This window comes from Pieris napi, chromosome 17 (genome assembly GCF_905475465.1).
Source record: "Pieris napi chromosome 17, ilPieNapi1.2, whole genome shotgun sequence".
NCBI classification, from domain to species: Eukaryota; Metazoa; Arthropoda; class Insecta; order Lepidoptera; family Pieridae; genus Pieris; species Pieris napi.
This window is the reverse complement of record NC_062250.1, coordinates 9,053,405-9,069,453: the sequence shown is the minus strand read 5'-3', so window position 1 is coordinate 9,069,453 and position 16,049 is coordinate 9,053,405. Positions and strand designations below refer to the sequence as shown.

The window sequence follows — 16,049 nt, the reverse complement described above, 5'->3', positions numbered from 1 at the left end:
AATTGTGTTAGTATTTTTGGTTCTTTCATTTCTATAAACTTAAAAGAGCAACAAAAAATAAAATTATAATTTACCTTAGAGCCTCCACCGGCTCTCCAAGCGGGTCCACCGCTGGAGCCGAGATGCTGCAGAAGGAGCTGCACGTCTGATTCGACTGGAGACTCCGCAAATATAGTAGTGTTGCTTAGCACACAGTTGTTGAGGGCCATTTGAGCCTGTTACCATAATAAAATAAAGTTTATTATTCCTATTATTTTTTTACAAAATAACAAAGTTTCCTTTGGGTAATAATAAATAATTATAATAAAATAAAAAATATAGAAATACTGAAGTGATGTAAATAATAAAGGGAACTACTTTTTATTAATTAAATAACATTGAAATATGAAACAAAAGAGAAAAACTTAATCTAAAATATAAATTTCTCGTGTCACAATGTTCGTTTCCATACTCTTCCGAAACGGCTCGACCGATTCTTATGAAATTTTTATGCATATTCATTAAGACTGAGAATCGGACAACATCTATTTTTCGTCCCCCTAAATTTTTATTTTTAATTTTTAGACAAAACTTTTTGTTTTTATTTTTTTATGATACAGCATACACAAATTCATATAACCCTTAATTGTAACCCCTCTACGATCAACCCCTATTTTTTATTATAGTTGATAGTTATTTTTATAGAACTAAAAAATGTTTCCTAGAAATAATATACATGGCAAAATTCCGGGTCAGCTAGTAAATATATAGATATTCAATTTAATAACACTAAAGGAATATGTTTCCCTTGGTAGATGAACATTACCTTAGCGGCCTCTTCGCGTGTGGAGTAGCGAGCGAGAGCCACCCCTTGGTTAAGGTAAAGATGGAAGTTCTGCAATGGACCGTGCTGTACGCACAGTGTCTTCAAAGTAGATCCGTCGATCTAATAACAGATTTTTATTATTAGCACAAGTCTATAATAAATATACTAAATTACTTCACATTTCATAGACAAAAATATATCAGTGGCGCTACAACCTTTTTAGCTCTGGGCCTCAGATTTCTGAATCTGTTTCATGATCATTTTTTTTCAATCTAATAGGCAAGTAGGAGATCAGCCTCCTGTGCCTGACACACGCCGTCGACTATTGTGTCTAATGGCCGATTTACATTATCTTAGTGTTTAGGAGAGTGCTTTAGTACAACTTGAAAGGCAAGTTCTTTAGCGTAGCGTTTACTAAAGCAAGTAGCGTTTACATGTTTCATCTAAAGCACTCTCCTAAACACTAAGATAATGTAAATCGGCCTTTAGACATGTCGGTTTCGTCACGATGTTTTCCTTCACCGTGCGAATGTTAAATGCGCACAAAGAAAGTCCATTGGTGCACAGCCGGGGTTCGAGCCTACGACCTCAGGGATGAGAGTCGCACGCTGAAGCCACTAGGGCAACACTACTCAAGAATCACAAAACACTTATAAATTAAAAAAAATATTATTGATTACTCATTCATTTACGAGCTACTATAATGTTCTCTCAATTTGGAATTTATATTAAAATTTAGAAGCTTGTTTTTTTTTGATATTGTCGTTCATATGTGTACATGTGTATATGAATTAATTAATTATGTATTTGGGAGCGTTCAAGTATTACGTCACGTAATTTTTGGAGATTATTGACCGCCCCCCCCCTTTAACGCGCCGTAACGTTTTTCTGTACCCAAGTACAGTACTGTACTCAAGTTTCGTGACCACCTGGTGACTAAATACCTAAAAGTTACCATTATGTGGTGTAAAGTACTGGAAAGTCGAAAATAATGTTAAAAATAACGCGTAATTGAATCCCCACCCCGCATCGTAACGTTTTACAAAAGGACCCCCCCTCCCCCCAAAATTCGTTACGTAATACTTAAACTTTGATGACTTTTCGTCACGTAATAATCGACATACATACAAAAAGAAAACGTTCACGAAATGTCTTAAGTAATAATAGTTTATACTTTTGTAAGATGCCAAGAACTAAAAACCAGTTTAGGCCAAGGCAATCTTGATATTCTTTTGTTATATTTGCATACATTAGACAATTAAAAACAAGTTATTGTATCGGATTACAACATAAGACGATCGAGTATTACGAAACATAATTGTTGCGGCGATAAGGTTGCTTTTTGACTGGTTAACTATTAAGTATAATTTTAGTGCAATGAAACGTCTGCTTCGCGTTGAATCTACTTTATTACTAAATATTAAAATTACAAACATAATATGACTGAACATATCCGCCCACCAAAGGACCTTTAATGTCCTTTCAAAAGATTACATGCAAACCCTTAATATATACTTTAACAATTTGGCACTTAAGCTTCATTAATTGGGAGATAGCAAAGATTAGATACAGATCGTTTTACAATATTATTTCCATTTTTAACACTATAAACTCTAGTTACACCATCCAGAGTCCTCCGAAGTTTGGCGAGTATGCAGGAATGAAGTGCCACTGAGTGCCATCATTTGCTAAGCTGTCTATGATTTCTTGGTCAAATTGCAATTTTCTTCTTCCCATGCTTTACATAACTCTTTGTTTGCTCCTACGAAGTTTTTTCCCTGATCACTCCAAAGATGTGCGCATTTGCCTCTTCTTGATGTAAATCGTCTGTATGCAGCTATGAATGAATTTGACGTCATGTCACCGACTAGTTCTAAGTGAATTGCTTTAGTAGACATACAGACAAAAATCGCAGCGTAGGCTTTGTTTGTTTTGATACCTCTTCCTTTGTTCATCAAAATTTTAAATGGACCAGCGAAATCTACACCTGCATTGATAAATGGTCGAGAAGGTGTAGTACGAACGGAAGGTAAATCACCATTAATTGAGTTTTTACCTTTGCACTTTCCTTAGCGCAAATTAGACATCGATGGATATGCTTCTTTGTCATGTCTTTTGCACGCAATACCCAATATTTAGAGCGTAAATAACAAAGCATTAGCTGAATACCTCCATGTAATGTTGTTTTATGAGCGTCGGCGATAATAAGTGAGACAAGAGTGTTGTTGTTTCCAATGATTATAGGATGTTTAGTATTTGTTTCTAAACTTGATTTTGCTAATCTTCCGCCCACCCTGAGCACTCCATTATTATCTAAAAATGGATTAAGCGTCTTCAATTTACTGTTCTTTTTAATATTGTTCTTTTTCTTTAACGAATCTATTTCAGTTTCGAATTCTTCATTTTGCACTATTTTGATACATGTTAGTAATGCTTCTTCTATATCTTCTGTTGTGATTGTTATATTTTTATTATCCTTTTTAAACTTGATAAACTTTTTACAAAAAGCTATGGTTCTTAATAGTTCATTTAAGGTAGTAAATCTTTCAAATTTTTCAGAAAATCTTTTTTCTTCTTTAATGTTTGTCAATATGAGAGTTTTAATTCTTTCCTTTTTCTTTTCTAGATCTGTTGTAAATATGTTCTCGTCTGTTAAGATGATTTCTCCTTTTTGTAACCAAGTAGGTCCTTTCCACCAAAGGTTGCAGTGTTTCAAATCGGAGATAAACATACCTCTAGATGCAATATCTGCTGGATTTTCTTCTGACTGGACATGATGCCATTGTTCTCTTTTATGATTTGCTAAAATTTCTACTACACGATTGGCCACAAATGGCTTCCATTTCGTGGGTTCACCAGACAACCAAGCTATGACTATAGATGAATCTGTCCATGCGAAAACTCTTTCCATCGGTATTCTCATGGCCTGTGCTACTTGGTTCAATAATCGGGATAAAAGCAAAGCTCCAGAAAGTTCTAATTTTGGCAACGAAATTGTCTTGAGGGGAGCCACTCTAGTTCTGGCTGCAATTAATGATGTTCTACATGAACCGTCCGTTTTCTTGACTAGGCAATACACCACGGCGGCGTAAGCTAAAATAGAAGCATCACAATAACCATGAATTTGAATTGTATCCATGTTGGAGCATGAAGTACTTAACCATCGATCGATAGAAATGTTATTCACATTCATAAGATCTCGGCGAATCTTCAACCATTCTTCTTTCAGAAAAATGTTAAGATCCTCATCCCAATCAACCTTCTCAAGCCATAGTTTTTGAATTAATATTTTAGCTTGAACAATACTAGGTGCGATCCAACCTAAAGGGTCGAACAACTTTTGTATATCTGAGAGGATATTCCGCTTCGTGATAATGTTTTCTTCATCGACTTCAGGTAAGTCTAAGTTGTATTCAAATCGATCATTCCCTAAATTCCATTGAACCCCTAGTGCTTTAATTATTCCATCTAGTTTTAAATCGAAATGAGCTTTAGTAGTTCTTTCATCTGGTTTTAAACTTTGCATAAATTCAGTATTATTAGATGACCATTTCTTCAACTCGAATCCTCCTCTACGTAACAATTCTTTTAAATCCTTGCTAATCTGAATTGCTTTTTGAACGTCATCACTTCCAGACATGCAATCATCAACATAGAAATCTTCATTTAATATTCTAGCTGCTTCAGGAAACTTATCCCCTTCATCAATCGCTAGTTGCTTCAAAGTTTTAACTGCAAGATACGGTGCTGAGGCTGTCCCGAACGTTACAGTAAGAAGGCGATAGTCACGTATCTCATCGGATGGATTTTCTCTCCATACTATACGCTGGTAATCAACATCATCTCTATGAATTTTTATCATTCTATACATCATTTGAATATCTGAGACGAAACAAATTGCATGAATACGCCATCTCATTATTAAATTTCTTAAATCTTCTTGCAAAACTGGACCTGACAGAAGCTCCTCGTTAAGTGAAATATTGTTGAAGCCTTTACAGGAAGCATCGAAAACAACTCGTGTCTTCGTAGTTTCTTTGTCCTGACGGACAACAGCGTGGTGAGGTAAGTAAACTGATTTTTTATGTAATTCTTTTTCAGGTACTTCTTCAATATGATTTAATGTTTTATATTCGTTTATTACTTTCAGATATTCGTCTTTTAATTCTGGATTTCTACTAAACCTTCTTTCAAGCTGCATTAATCTCTTAATTGCTGTTTCTTTTGTATTTCCTTCAGATGACAATGGTGCTTCAGTTTTAAAGGGTAATCTAACTATATATCTTCCTTCGTTATTCCTAGCATGAGTTTCTTTATAAATTTCTTCACATCTCAATTCTTCTTTAGTTAAATTACGTTTTGTGTCTGTATCTATCTCCCAAATAGTTTTAATTAAATCATTAAAACTTGCATCAGTTGTGATATTCATTGCCATTATGGCTTTATGCTTTGGTTTCATGTTGATATTTATTCCACCCATCACAATCCATCCCAGGCTGGTTTTTTGTGCGCATACTGTGCCTGATGGACCCTTGATTAATCCTTGTTTAAGAATTGCTGTATACTCTTGCACCCCTAATAGCAAATCCAATGCTCCGGAATCCATAAAATTTGGATCTGCTAGATTCAATTTCTCAAAATGACGCAGTTCCTGTTGCAAATATTCTGATGAAGGTATGTTAAACTTTAATGGCTGTGACATCACGTAGGCGTGTATTGGTAGCTCAAAGTTAGGTTCCCAGCGTGACAATAAATTAAAATTGACTTCTTGTTTGATGTTTACCTTCATATTATCCATACCCGTGACGACCAAATTTACAGGTTTGCGTTGCAATTTTAGTGCTTGAGTTGCCTTTTGAGTGATAAAGCATGACTGCGACCCCGAATCTATTAGCGCCCTAAGTACAGTTGTGTGCCCATAGTTTCCCTTTATAACCACAATTGCGGTTGCCAATAGATTGATATGTTCTGTAACATTATGTAAAGCTGTCATTGTAGCAAGAGTCTTCTCCTCTTCCTGAGGTAATGTCATCGGTTGCGTGAGTTCTAAAGATGCCGACGCATTTGCTTTAGTTGACTGATGAAGAAGAGAATGATGACGAGCCTTGCATATTCGACATGAAAGAGGTAAATTACATCTAAATGCCGAATGCCCTGGAGCCAAGCAGTTGAAGCAGAGTTTGTTGTGTTGTGCATAGTGACTTCTTTCTGCAGGTGACATTTTTGAGAATGTTTTACAACGACATAAGCTATGATTTTCCTTACACATAATACAAGTCTTCTCTATAGACATGTGGAAAACACGTTCTCTTAACGGCTTGAGAGTTGGTTTAAAAGGTGGATTTAACAATTCTAACGTTCTAAATTTTCCTTCTAAAAACTTCTGTAATTCAAACCAGGAAGATAATTCTTCTTGACTCATATCATACGAAAATTGTTCCCATTCTTTGTGAGTATCTGGATCCAACCTTTGAACTACTAAAAATACAATTATAGGGTCCCATGACTCTGTGGATACCTTAAGATTTTGTAAGCTGTTTAAAACTTCATTTGTTGTATCTAATATTCCTTTTAATTGTAAAGCCGATTGTGACATAATTTTCTTTTGTGAAAATAATCGTTTAAATAATGAATTAATTATCATACGTTTATTCCCATATCTAAGTTTTAAAGTCTCCCAAGCAGATAAGTAATTCGACTCGGTGATTTGGATGTGTTTTAATAAGGATGCTGCTTCACCTGTGATGCTGCATTTCAAATAATGTAGTCGCTGAACATTAGACAGTGCCGTGTTATCATGTACCAGTGCAACAAAAATATCTTTGTAAGAAGGCCATTCTTCATAATTACCCGAAAAAGTAGGTAATTCAATGCGCGGGAGTCGAACTTGTGATTGTACGTTGTGTTCGACTGCAGTGGAGCCGTTCCCTTGATTACAGGATTGTTGTCCTCTTTGAATTTCAAGACCTTCTAACATATCCCTGATGTCAGACACCATACATAAATATAAATCCTCGATCAAATAATAATCCTCATTGACAAAATATGGTAAAATTGACTTTTGTTCACGCGGCGTAATTTTTATTAAATCTAAATGTGCACTTTTATAAGTCTTCCAGTAACTTTCTATACACTCCATCCGTGTTTGTAGATAACCTTTCGTAAGTCTAGCCTTTGCACATTTTTTAATATTTATTTGAGTCTTTTTTAATAGTTCATTATTATTTTCAAGTACACTTAATAATTGTTCCACATTTGCCATTATTTGATCACTTTAAAGTCACTTGCACGTTCTATTTCAATAATATTCAAAAGTTATAAGTCTAAAATTGCACAAAATAGTTGCTAAACGAGTTCCTTATCGCAATGGAATGCGTAGTCTATTGTTCCTTCGATGCAGCTCAGTAGACACAATATCCGGCGAGATTGCGACCATTTGTTGAGGCGATAAGGTTGCTTTTTGACTGGTGAACTATTAAGTATAATTTTAGTGCAATGAAACGTCTGCTTCGCGTTGAATCTACTTTATTACTAAATATTAAAATTACAAACATAATATGACTGAACAATAATGTTTAGCACTTTGAATGAAATATTTAGTTTAAATCTTTTTTAAATATTTCTAGGCGCCTTATTTAAAATAGCCATAACCTAGGTTTAGTAAGAGATTAAAATCTAAATTAATGGTCCGTAGCATAATTTTGACAAATTGATAACCTATCATTTTCCTAACTAATTATATTAATTTTGAGTTACGAGTATAAGCTATGTAATTACTTATATAAAAATAAGTCGGGTTTTCCTTCCTGACGCTATAACTCCAGAACGCACGAACCGATTTCCACGGTTTTGCATTCGTTGGAAAGGTCTCGGGCTCCGTGAGGTTTATATAAGAAAATTCAGGAAAAATTTCAACAGAAAAGCGGGATCACCAAACGAAATGTTACATAAAACGAAGCCATCTGGTGGCGAATGGGAGTTCGCCGAGTTTGCTAGTTTCTTATAATTATTTTTTTTTTGTTTGTGTAGGCATAGTCATTTTGATTTAAAGATGGGAACTCTTTTTTAATTCTGTAATAAACAAGTGCTTACCCTGATCAAAGGTTGTCTTGATATAAATTTAATGACGTCATAATATTTTATCTAGTGTTTGTTAATAAAAAAAAAAGTCTAAGAGTTGCCTGTTAAAATAATGTCAATTTGTTAATATTAAAATACCTGAGCAGTAAGATTCTTCAGCAGCAGCCAAGTGGAGGCCTGCCAAGATGGGACGCTGCGGGAGTTATTCGCGTGGTGTTGGGGCCACTTGTTAAGTCCGGGTGGGGCGACTCTACCCTTTGCCCCCCACGCGTCAGTCTTCAGCCCCCCAGAGCTGGTCACGGGGGGGTAGCTCCAGGTGGAGGAGGAGAGGCTTCGTTCCCCTCCAGGTGGGGAGGTCTTCCCACCGAGCATGTCCGAATCTTTGATAGCGGTGAGTGAAAGTGGAGATCGCACCGACCCAGGAGTCATGGCTGGATCGTCTTCTGCAGTCTTTAGTTGATTACCCTGGTTAATAGATATTTGTTTATATTAAACAGGTATTCCTGTGCTTAGGTCTTGGGTGTTTAAATATGTATTTATATGTCTATCTATCTATAATATGTATGTAAATCCGTTGCCTAGAACCCATAACACAAGCTTCACCAGCTTAGCATGGGACTCGGTCAATTTTAATTGGTGTGAATTGTCTTTAAAAAAAAAAATTGTGTGAACAGCTAATTCTCGAGTGGAAAAGAAAAGCTGTGTAAAAAGGCAATATAAAGTTACCGATTGTCTAGTTGATAAAAGGGCCTGGGACTAGTACTAGACAGGCTACTTCTTATTAATTTGCGATATTTGTTTTAAAATAAGTGTTGTTTGATGATTTACTATTTTAAAAGAGTACCGAGAGTTTTTTACCCCTGCTTTTTCTCTCGGTCTATACCCTCTGTCTTCTTTGCCGATAAGTAGGGATGTCTACCGATTCAAATTTAATTACGTGAAATAAGTGATACCTGTATCTTATATTCCATAATAAACATTTTTTTAAGGTAAAAACGAGACTGACTCGCGTACATAAAAAATGAATTGGATTTTGAGTCGTTACTGAATTTAGAAAAATAAATTAAGGTTGTTTTTTTGTGAGACAGAATGCGAACAAGCAAGAGGTCTGTTGCCGACCTTTCAAGATACGCTCTTTTCTTGAAGGCGTAAGTCGTATGGGTTTGTATATGTCACCGTAAAATTGTAAAAACCGTTAGATTGTAATCTATCTCGCGAGATTGTAAACTGTCGAAAGATTGTCAACTCAACATACTGCTTGCAATTTAACGTATTATTATTCGGTAGTTATATGAAATTGTTGGGAAGTAAAATTAATCTGTAATTGACCAAAGAAGTTTGAATGATAACTAAGTTAGTGTAGTACAATGTAACGAATACCGATAACCGATAAACGATAGATTACAATCTAACGGTTTTTACAATTTTACGTTAACATATATACCTCTACTATCAACTAGTTCCACAAAGAGGTGGTGTGCGCCAGCGTCTTAAAAAGCTCTGTGTTGTGGAATGCACACAATACACACTTGAAACGAATCGAATGGGAAAAGGTTTTTTTTTATTGTTTTTGATATCTCTAATTTTATTTTTTCTTTAATTATTGTTATTTTGTGTGTTTATGTGTGTGTGTTTTTGTTTGTAATAAATGTTATGTCTATATACATATAACATCTTCATGCCTTCCAAGCCAAAGAATAAGCACCAGAACCTATATAAACAAAGAGACAAATCTCACCTTCCAAGGTTTGCCAGGCTCAAACTCCGGCACGAGATCATAGACGGGTGGATGCGTGTGCGCAGGCCAGTCTTTGCCGTCGGCCACGTCGGCGCCTTCGCCCCACTCGGCCCCACGTGCTACACCCCAAGTGCTGCAAACACATTTATTGATATATCTCATAGTTCCCAATAAACATCGACAAGTTCTTTTTCTACAACACCACTGCTTAAAACTGGTTAAAAAAGTTTAGAAGTCTTCAAAGTAAGAAATATGAGGCATTTTTTTAAAATTATTATACAGTAAAATATAACAGACGTAATTTCATTAAGGCAAAAAATGAATTCTGGACAACATGCTTTTTGAATTGAAACTTCTTTAGGCGCCGCATGAGTATGCAGCTTTTTTGTCGAAGAAAAGGGAGAGAGCGATTGAGAGAGTGAGAAGGGCGAATCAGCATATACAACATTCTATTTTTAAAATTTACATTTCATAAAGAAAATTTATGAAAAATTAGTATTTTATGCAAAATAATTTATTGAAATCTCAAATGACGAATTGTAAATTAAAATGCCACGTGTTTTTATTATCGAAGAAATAAACTTAAAAAAATAAATTTATTATTAACATATCTTCCTTTTTCCCTCCCTCCAAGTCTCGGAAAAATAAAGTTTTTGATCTGTATAAATATGAACAAGACTTAAAAATTAGTTTGCCAAAAAAGTTTCACTTCTGACATGTGTACTTTGTACGCACGCACTTTTTTTTTATAGAACAGGGCAAACGGGCCGCTACCTGATATTAAGTGATAAGATGCGCCACCATGCACACTCAATGGCAGAGGGCTCGCGAGTGCGTTTCCGGCCTTTTATTTGTGTGAACTTATTACGATAGTGTCTCTCGTAACAAGATATATAATATAACTTACGAGTCGGGCTGCAAGCCCATCTGGTTAAGCTGGGGGCTGGTGGCACTCTTCGCAGTGCCAGGGGCGCGGCTGAAGTCCGTCCCTTCACTCTCCTTATCTAGAGACGGCAGCTTCCACTGGTTCAGTCGCGATTGTTGGTTTGTGGCTCCATAGCCCTAAACAAATATTATGTTTCACATAGTATTTTAACCGGATTAAAGTTATGTATTATTATAAATATAAGCATGGTCGCATGGTCACGGTGACCGTGATAACGCACGCTGTAAAGCACGCGAAACGTCGGATAAATTTAAAATTATGTTAAATAGTTGTAAAACATAACTTTAATCCGGTTAAAAAGTTTTTTCTTTAAATATTATGTAGTCACTATTGGAATATATGAAAAAGAATATAGCTGGTGGTGATGTCGCTGCAAATTTTTTTTTTGTATATTTAAAACATGTACCTACGTCATTATAGTTCGACAGCCTGATAGATTGATACTAAATATGAAAAGATGCCAAGGCTCATGTTTGCTATTTTTCTATATTGCGATGTTGTATATCCTATCTATTTAATGTTGTATTTTTTTTTTTTCAATTTCGACATTATCATATTGGCTTAGTGATGTAAGGATATTATTATCATTTACAATAATATATACATAACATTTTGTTATATATTAATATATAAATTCACATAACTGCCGCACCCTTTAAAAATTAAGATTCTACTACTGTAGACTGTAGAATACAGGGCCTGGGCGTGAAATTTATGTTTTATTAGTTAGGTTGATAATTTTTTTAACTGTTATGTTAAGTCTGGGGTTGTCAAGAAGAAACCACTCTTATCAGCCAATTTATTTCCTTTGGCTACTTGTGGTGTAAATTAAAAAAATATATATTAATATTATATTTATTGAGGATTAAAATATATAAAAAAAAACTTACACCCTGTGAATCTTTGCCAATTGTCATATCGCTGAAGTTGTTGCCGAGCTGAGTCAATGGATCATGGCTCTGCTTGTACAAATCAGCGCCACCAGCTTGCTGCTTCATGTATAGAGCTTGCTGGTTTACTATTTGGTTCTGAAAAAACATTTAAAACTTTAAATATCTATTTAATTTCACAATTCGACTTATTAAAATAAAAAAAGATTTGCTTGTAATAAATAAAATATATAACTACTGATTTTAAAAATATTCTATATATTAGACTAATATATATTAACATTTTCAAAGAGAAACACAGACATATATACCATCACAGTATAATTAATAGGTGGGGAATATCAAAGTAAAATGTTGCAAAAACTAAAGTTCATTCAAGATGTGACCCAAATAATGTGTCATGTCAGTTACCTTTAACAAAACAATAATAATAAATATAGAATCTATTAAAAAAAACAAATAGTAACCTGTAATGCGGTAATCTGCTGCTTCGTCTTGGAGACCTGCATGGAGTACTGAAGTGCAAGGGACGAGTTGGCCTTTGAAATGGCCAATGTGTGTTGTTGCATCAATTGTTGAAGCACCTTTATCTGTTAAACAATTAATAAAAAAACATGATACTAATTCAAATACATACCTAATTACTTTAAAAAAATTAAAGGAAACGTAAATAAATGTCTTCTGGTCGAGCACTTTTTTCGAGATACATAAGGGAGCGTTCAAGTATTACGTAACGTGTTTTGGGAGGGGGTTGGGTCCTTTTGCAAAACGTTACGATGCGGGGCGGGGATTGAATTACGAGTTATTGTCAATATTATTTTCGACTTACACCACATAATAGTAACTAAAGAGACACAAGGTGGTCACGAAACGTTTTACTATACTTGAGTACAGTACTCTACTAGGGTACTGAAAAACGTTACGGCGAGTTACATGGGGTGGGGGTCAATAATCTCCAAAAATTGCGTTACGTAATACTTGAACGCTCCCTAAAGCAAAGAGTTGAGCATGAAGTACGACCCGAGGTAGGCATTGTACTTGGAGAGCAAACAACGTCTATGGTGGCATAAACTATTGCCATAAAAAAAAACAAAATAACGTCTAATGGCGACAGAATTGAGGTATTAGATACCGCGGCTAATAAATGAACTACCCACCCTGTCAGTTATTAGATAGCCTAACCTTAAGCAACATAAAAACATGTTATGGAACTGTTTTTATATACGTTTGTCGCGCTCCTAACAAGACTGCTATTGTTACATTAATACAGTGGTTTTCATATGTAATATACCATGATTTAGATTAAAAAATAATAAGTGTAAAAAAAGAACTTAGTAAAAGTTCCCAAGTTCTTTTTTTACACTTATTATTGAAGTTATACTTCTTTAGGCGCGTTATGAAAATTTGATGAGAGTGAAATTTTACGATGCGCGCGCACCTATGACACAAAATTCGGAGTGTGATTATAGAGTGCGCAATCTACAAAAGAAATAGAATATAAGCTAACTTCACGCATATTCTATTTCTTAGCTTAGCAGCGTAACAAGAATTTTGAATATCCATGACAATTGACATCTGACAATGACATTTACCTTTTAAACAAATATAGGAGTTTGAATTATTGTTTAAAATAAAAGATTCTAAAAGTACCTAGTTATTTTCATTATACAAGTGCGAATTTTATATGTGCGTCTGAATTATAATCAGAAATTGAATATCTAAATCAATACTAATTAATATGATAAAATATTTGTGAAAAAACTGTGCCAACCTTCCTGAGTGCTTCAATACAATTGAGGTTAACTATCCGTATGTATTATCGAGTATTATTGTTGATTAAAACTGAAACATGAACTTAATTAACTTTTGTTTATTGCGTTTGTTACAGCAACTTTTTAGAAATATTCTACGACCCTATATATCAATAATTGAGAACAAAGATTTAAGCACGAATACTAATAAGGAGAAAATGAAGGCTTGGAGCGATATTACAGAGAAGTAAACATTTTAATAAGTACCTGCATCTCAAAAAAATGATTACATTATTTAATCAAAACATGTAATTTTTCAGATTTAATCTAGCAAATATAAGGACAAGAGACAAAAAACAATTTCAGTGGAAGTGCACTAAATTGAATAAAAAAAAAAGAGTTGTCATCTTATCGCCGTGAAACATCAAAAACTAGAGGTGGAACAAAGCCACCATCACCTTCTCCAGACACAATGGATATGGCAGAGATGATACCGCAACGGTTTGAAGTAGATTTCAATGAATTTGATTGTGATGGTGTCGAGGTAGGAATGTTAATTATAAATATGATGGTGATGTTCAAGGCTCAACCTCTCAAGCATAGGCACATACTTTATTCCCCTACAGGGTAGTTAGAGATATTGTAATACCTCAAAACATCCATGTTGCTCTTGTAGTACCGAAACTCTGTCCAGCCAGAAGTGAGCCCATTCCCACTTATAATGGACAGTGGGTATAATACACCTTAATACCTGAGTGCGAACCACTCACCATGACACTTAAATTAATAGATGTTATTTATATATTTCAGGATATTACAAATAAAATCATTTTGGAAACAATTGCTATCCCAAAAGCAAATAAAGCCAACAATGACAAGGTAATAAATCAGTTTTGACATAACTTGAATACTAAAAAAGCCAAACAAAGGTGTGCACAACAGTGACAACATAACTTAAGAATTTCATTATTTTGTAGGATTAAAGAAAGGTTAAAGAAAATCATGTCGAACTGATCAACAAGAATCCCCAAACAACTCAAAAGAAACCTACAAGGAAGACACCGGTATTATATTTAAATTATCTCTATCTCTAAATAGAATAAAAGAAAGTTGCTATCCAGGTCTGTAGCATGTGCTACAAATTATATTATTAACACATTTATATAATTATATTAATATAAATGTGTTAAAAATTTTATAATATGAATTATAAAATTTTTTTATTTTGTAAGAGAATAATTATAAATATTTATTTATTAAATTTTTCAAATGTAAACTGAACTTTATTGACTATAATGACTCCTTTTCCAGTCTTTGATTATTTAATTGTAATTAATTATTTGCATGCAATCAAAATCTATTTCTAATAATGCCAAAGAAGTATAACTTCTTACGCGCGTACATAAGTACACGCACCCTTTTTTGTTTTTTTTTAATCTATTCGTTTCGTTTTTATGTTGCTTAAGAAATGTGTGAGATAATCATTATAATACTTAACCGAGTATTATGAAACTTGGGTATTTTCCTGAAGTCAGAATAATATAAATAAACCTGAATCAAATAATCAAAATCTAACGACAATTGAAAGTAGTACTACCGTCGCCATTTTGGTGCGTACAATAAATAATTTTACTATCTACCAACATCTAATAAAAATCCAACTAATATGTATTTATTTTTATTCCTTGCATTATTAATTACAATTGCAAGTTTTAAGTATGTAATGGTTCTGATTGCTAAGTATTTAAAAATACAAAATATTGAGAGTAATCTATATAAAACATAACTTAAAAAGCGATTACAGTGAAAAACTTGTAAATAAATTTTTTTTATCAAAAAATCCACAATTGAAAATATTGATTTTAATTCTTGTCAGTTACGTGAAACAAAATGTCCACGGAGTAGGCGAATCGATGACGTAGGTTGTCTAATCCTAATACTAGTTTAGAGTTTAATTATGTCAGACTGTTTGGTTCGAAATATAATATGTGTAATTTAATTATGATAATTAACACGTAAAAACTTGTTTGTTTACGTTTTCAAGCATGGTACGTCGTAGACGTGGTGCGACGCCATCTTGGCTACAGAAGCGTTTTGGCGGGTTCTTGAATTTATGAATGTTTGATTCGAATTTTAAAAACCTTACAGATACTAACAGAATTAATGACATCAATTTGTGTAGCTTCTATACTCTATATTAAACAATAAAAAAATAGAAAATATTTTTCAAATCTGCTATTTGTGAATATAATGTAAGGGCGATGTGTGAGAATATAATTGTTAAAATTTACATTTTTAGATTGACTTAATCATCTTAATCGTTATAAATTACTCGGTAAAAAACGACTTTCAACATTAAAACTCCATTACGTGTAATTACAAAGTAACGATGCTACACTATGCCTATTAATCGAAATACTCATTAGTCTTATTCAATTAAAGAGTACTGTGCTAAGTACAAGTTTTATCTATTGAAGCGCTTAATTAGAATTTAACTCTGTGTGTGTAAAACATGATAAGTGGTTCACGTTAAGCTCTCAATCCTAAGGTCGTGAGTTCCAATCCCTACTGTGCAATAAATGTTACTTTATATGTGCACATTGACTATTTTAATGTTTTTAATTAGTATGAATATTATGGAACACATTCTGTCATTATTATTTAGTGTTTTTTGACATTTGTATTGTTACTGTATTTTAATTTTAATTTCTTAAATTCTTTTTTCAAAATGTACTTTCAAGAACTGTCAACTGTCTGTGTGACATATAATAAATATATAGAAACTTTTTTTCTTTACTTTTTGAGCATAATATTGAATGTAAGATTGAATGAATGATTC

The 16,049-nt window shown here is 33.8% G+C and overlaps 1 protein-coding gene across 8 annotated transcripts in view; it reads right to left on the bottom strand.

The window, feature by feature from the left end:
* LOC125057725 (protein Gawky) overlaps positions 1–16,049 on the bottom strand; it is a 30,447-nt gene that overhangs the window by 7,172 nt on the left and 7,226 nt on the right. For all 8 annotated transcript variants that reach the window (XM_047661567.1, XM_047661571.1, XM_047661572.1 and 5 more), the window contains 7 exons: positions 11,927–12,049; positions 11,460–11,597; positions 10,531–10,685; positions 9,624–9,756; positions 8,024–8,350; positions 806–925; positions 75–215 (listed from right to left, as the gene is read on the bottom strand). In XM_047661567.1, the coding sequence (XP_047517523.1) occupies positions 75–215; positions 806–925; positions 8,024–8,350; positions 9,624–9,756; positions 10,531–10,685; positions 11,460–11,597; positions 11,927–12,049 (1,137 nt within the window). The remainder of the gene's footprint in view (positions 1–74; positions 216–805; positions 926–8,023; positions 8,351–9,623; positions 9,757–10,530; positions 10,686–11,459; positions 11,598–11,926; positions 12,050–16,049) is intronic.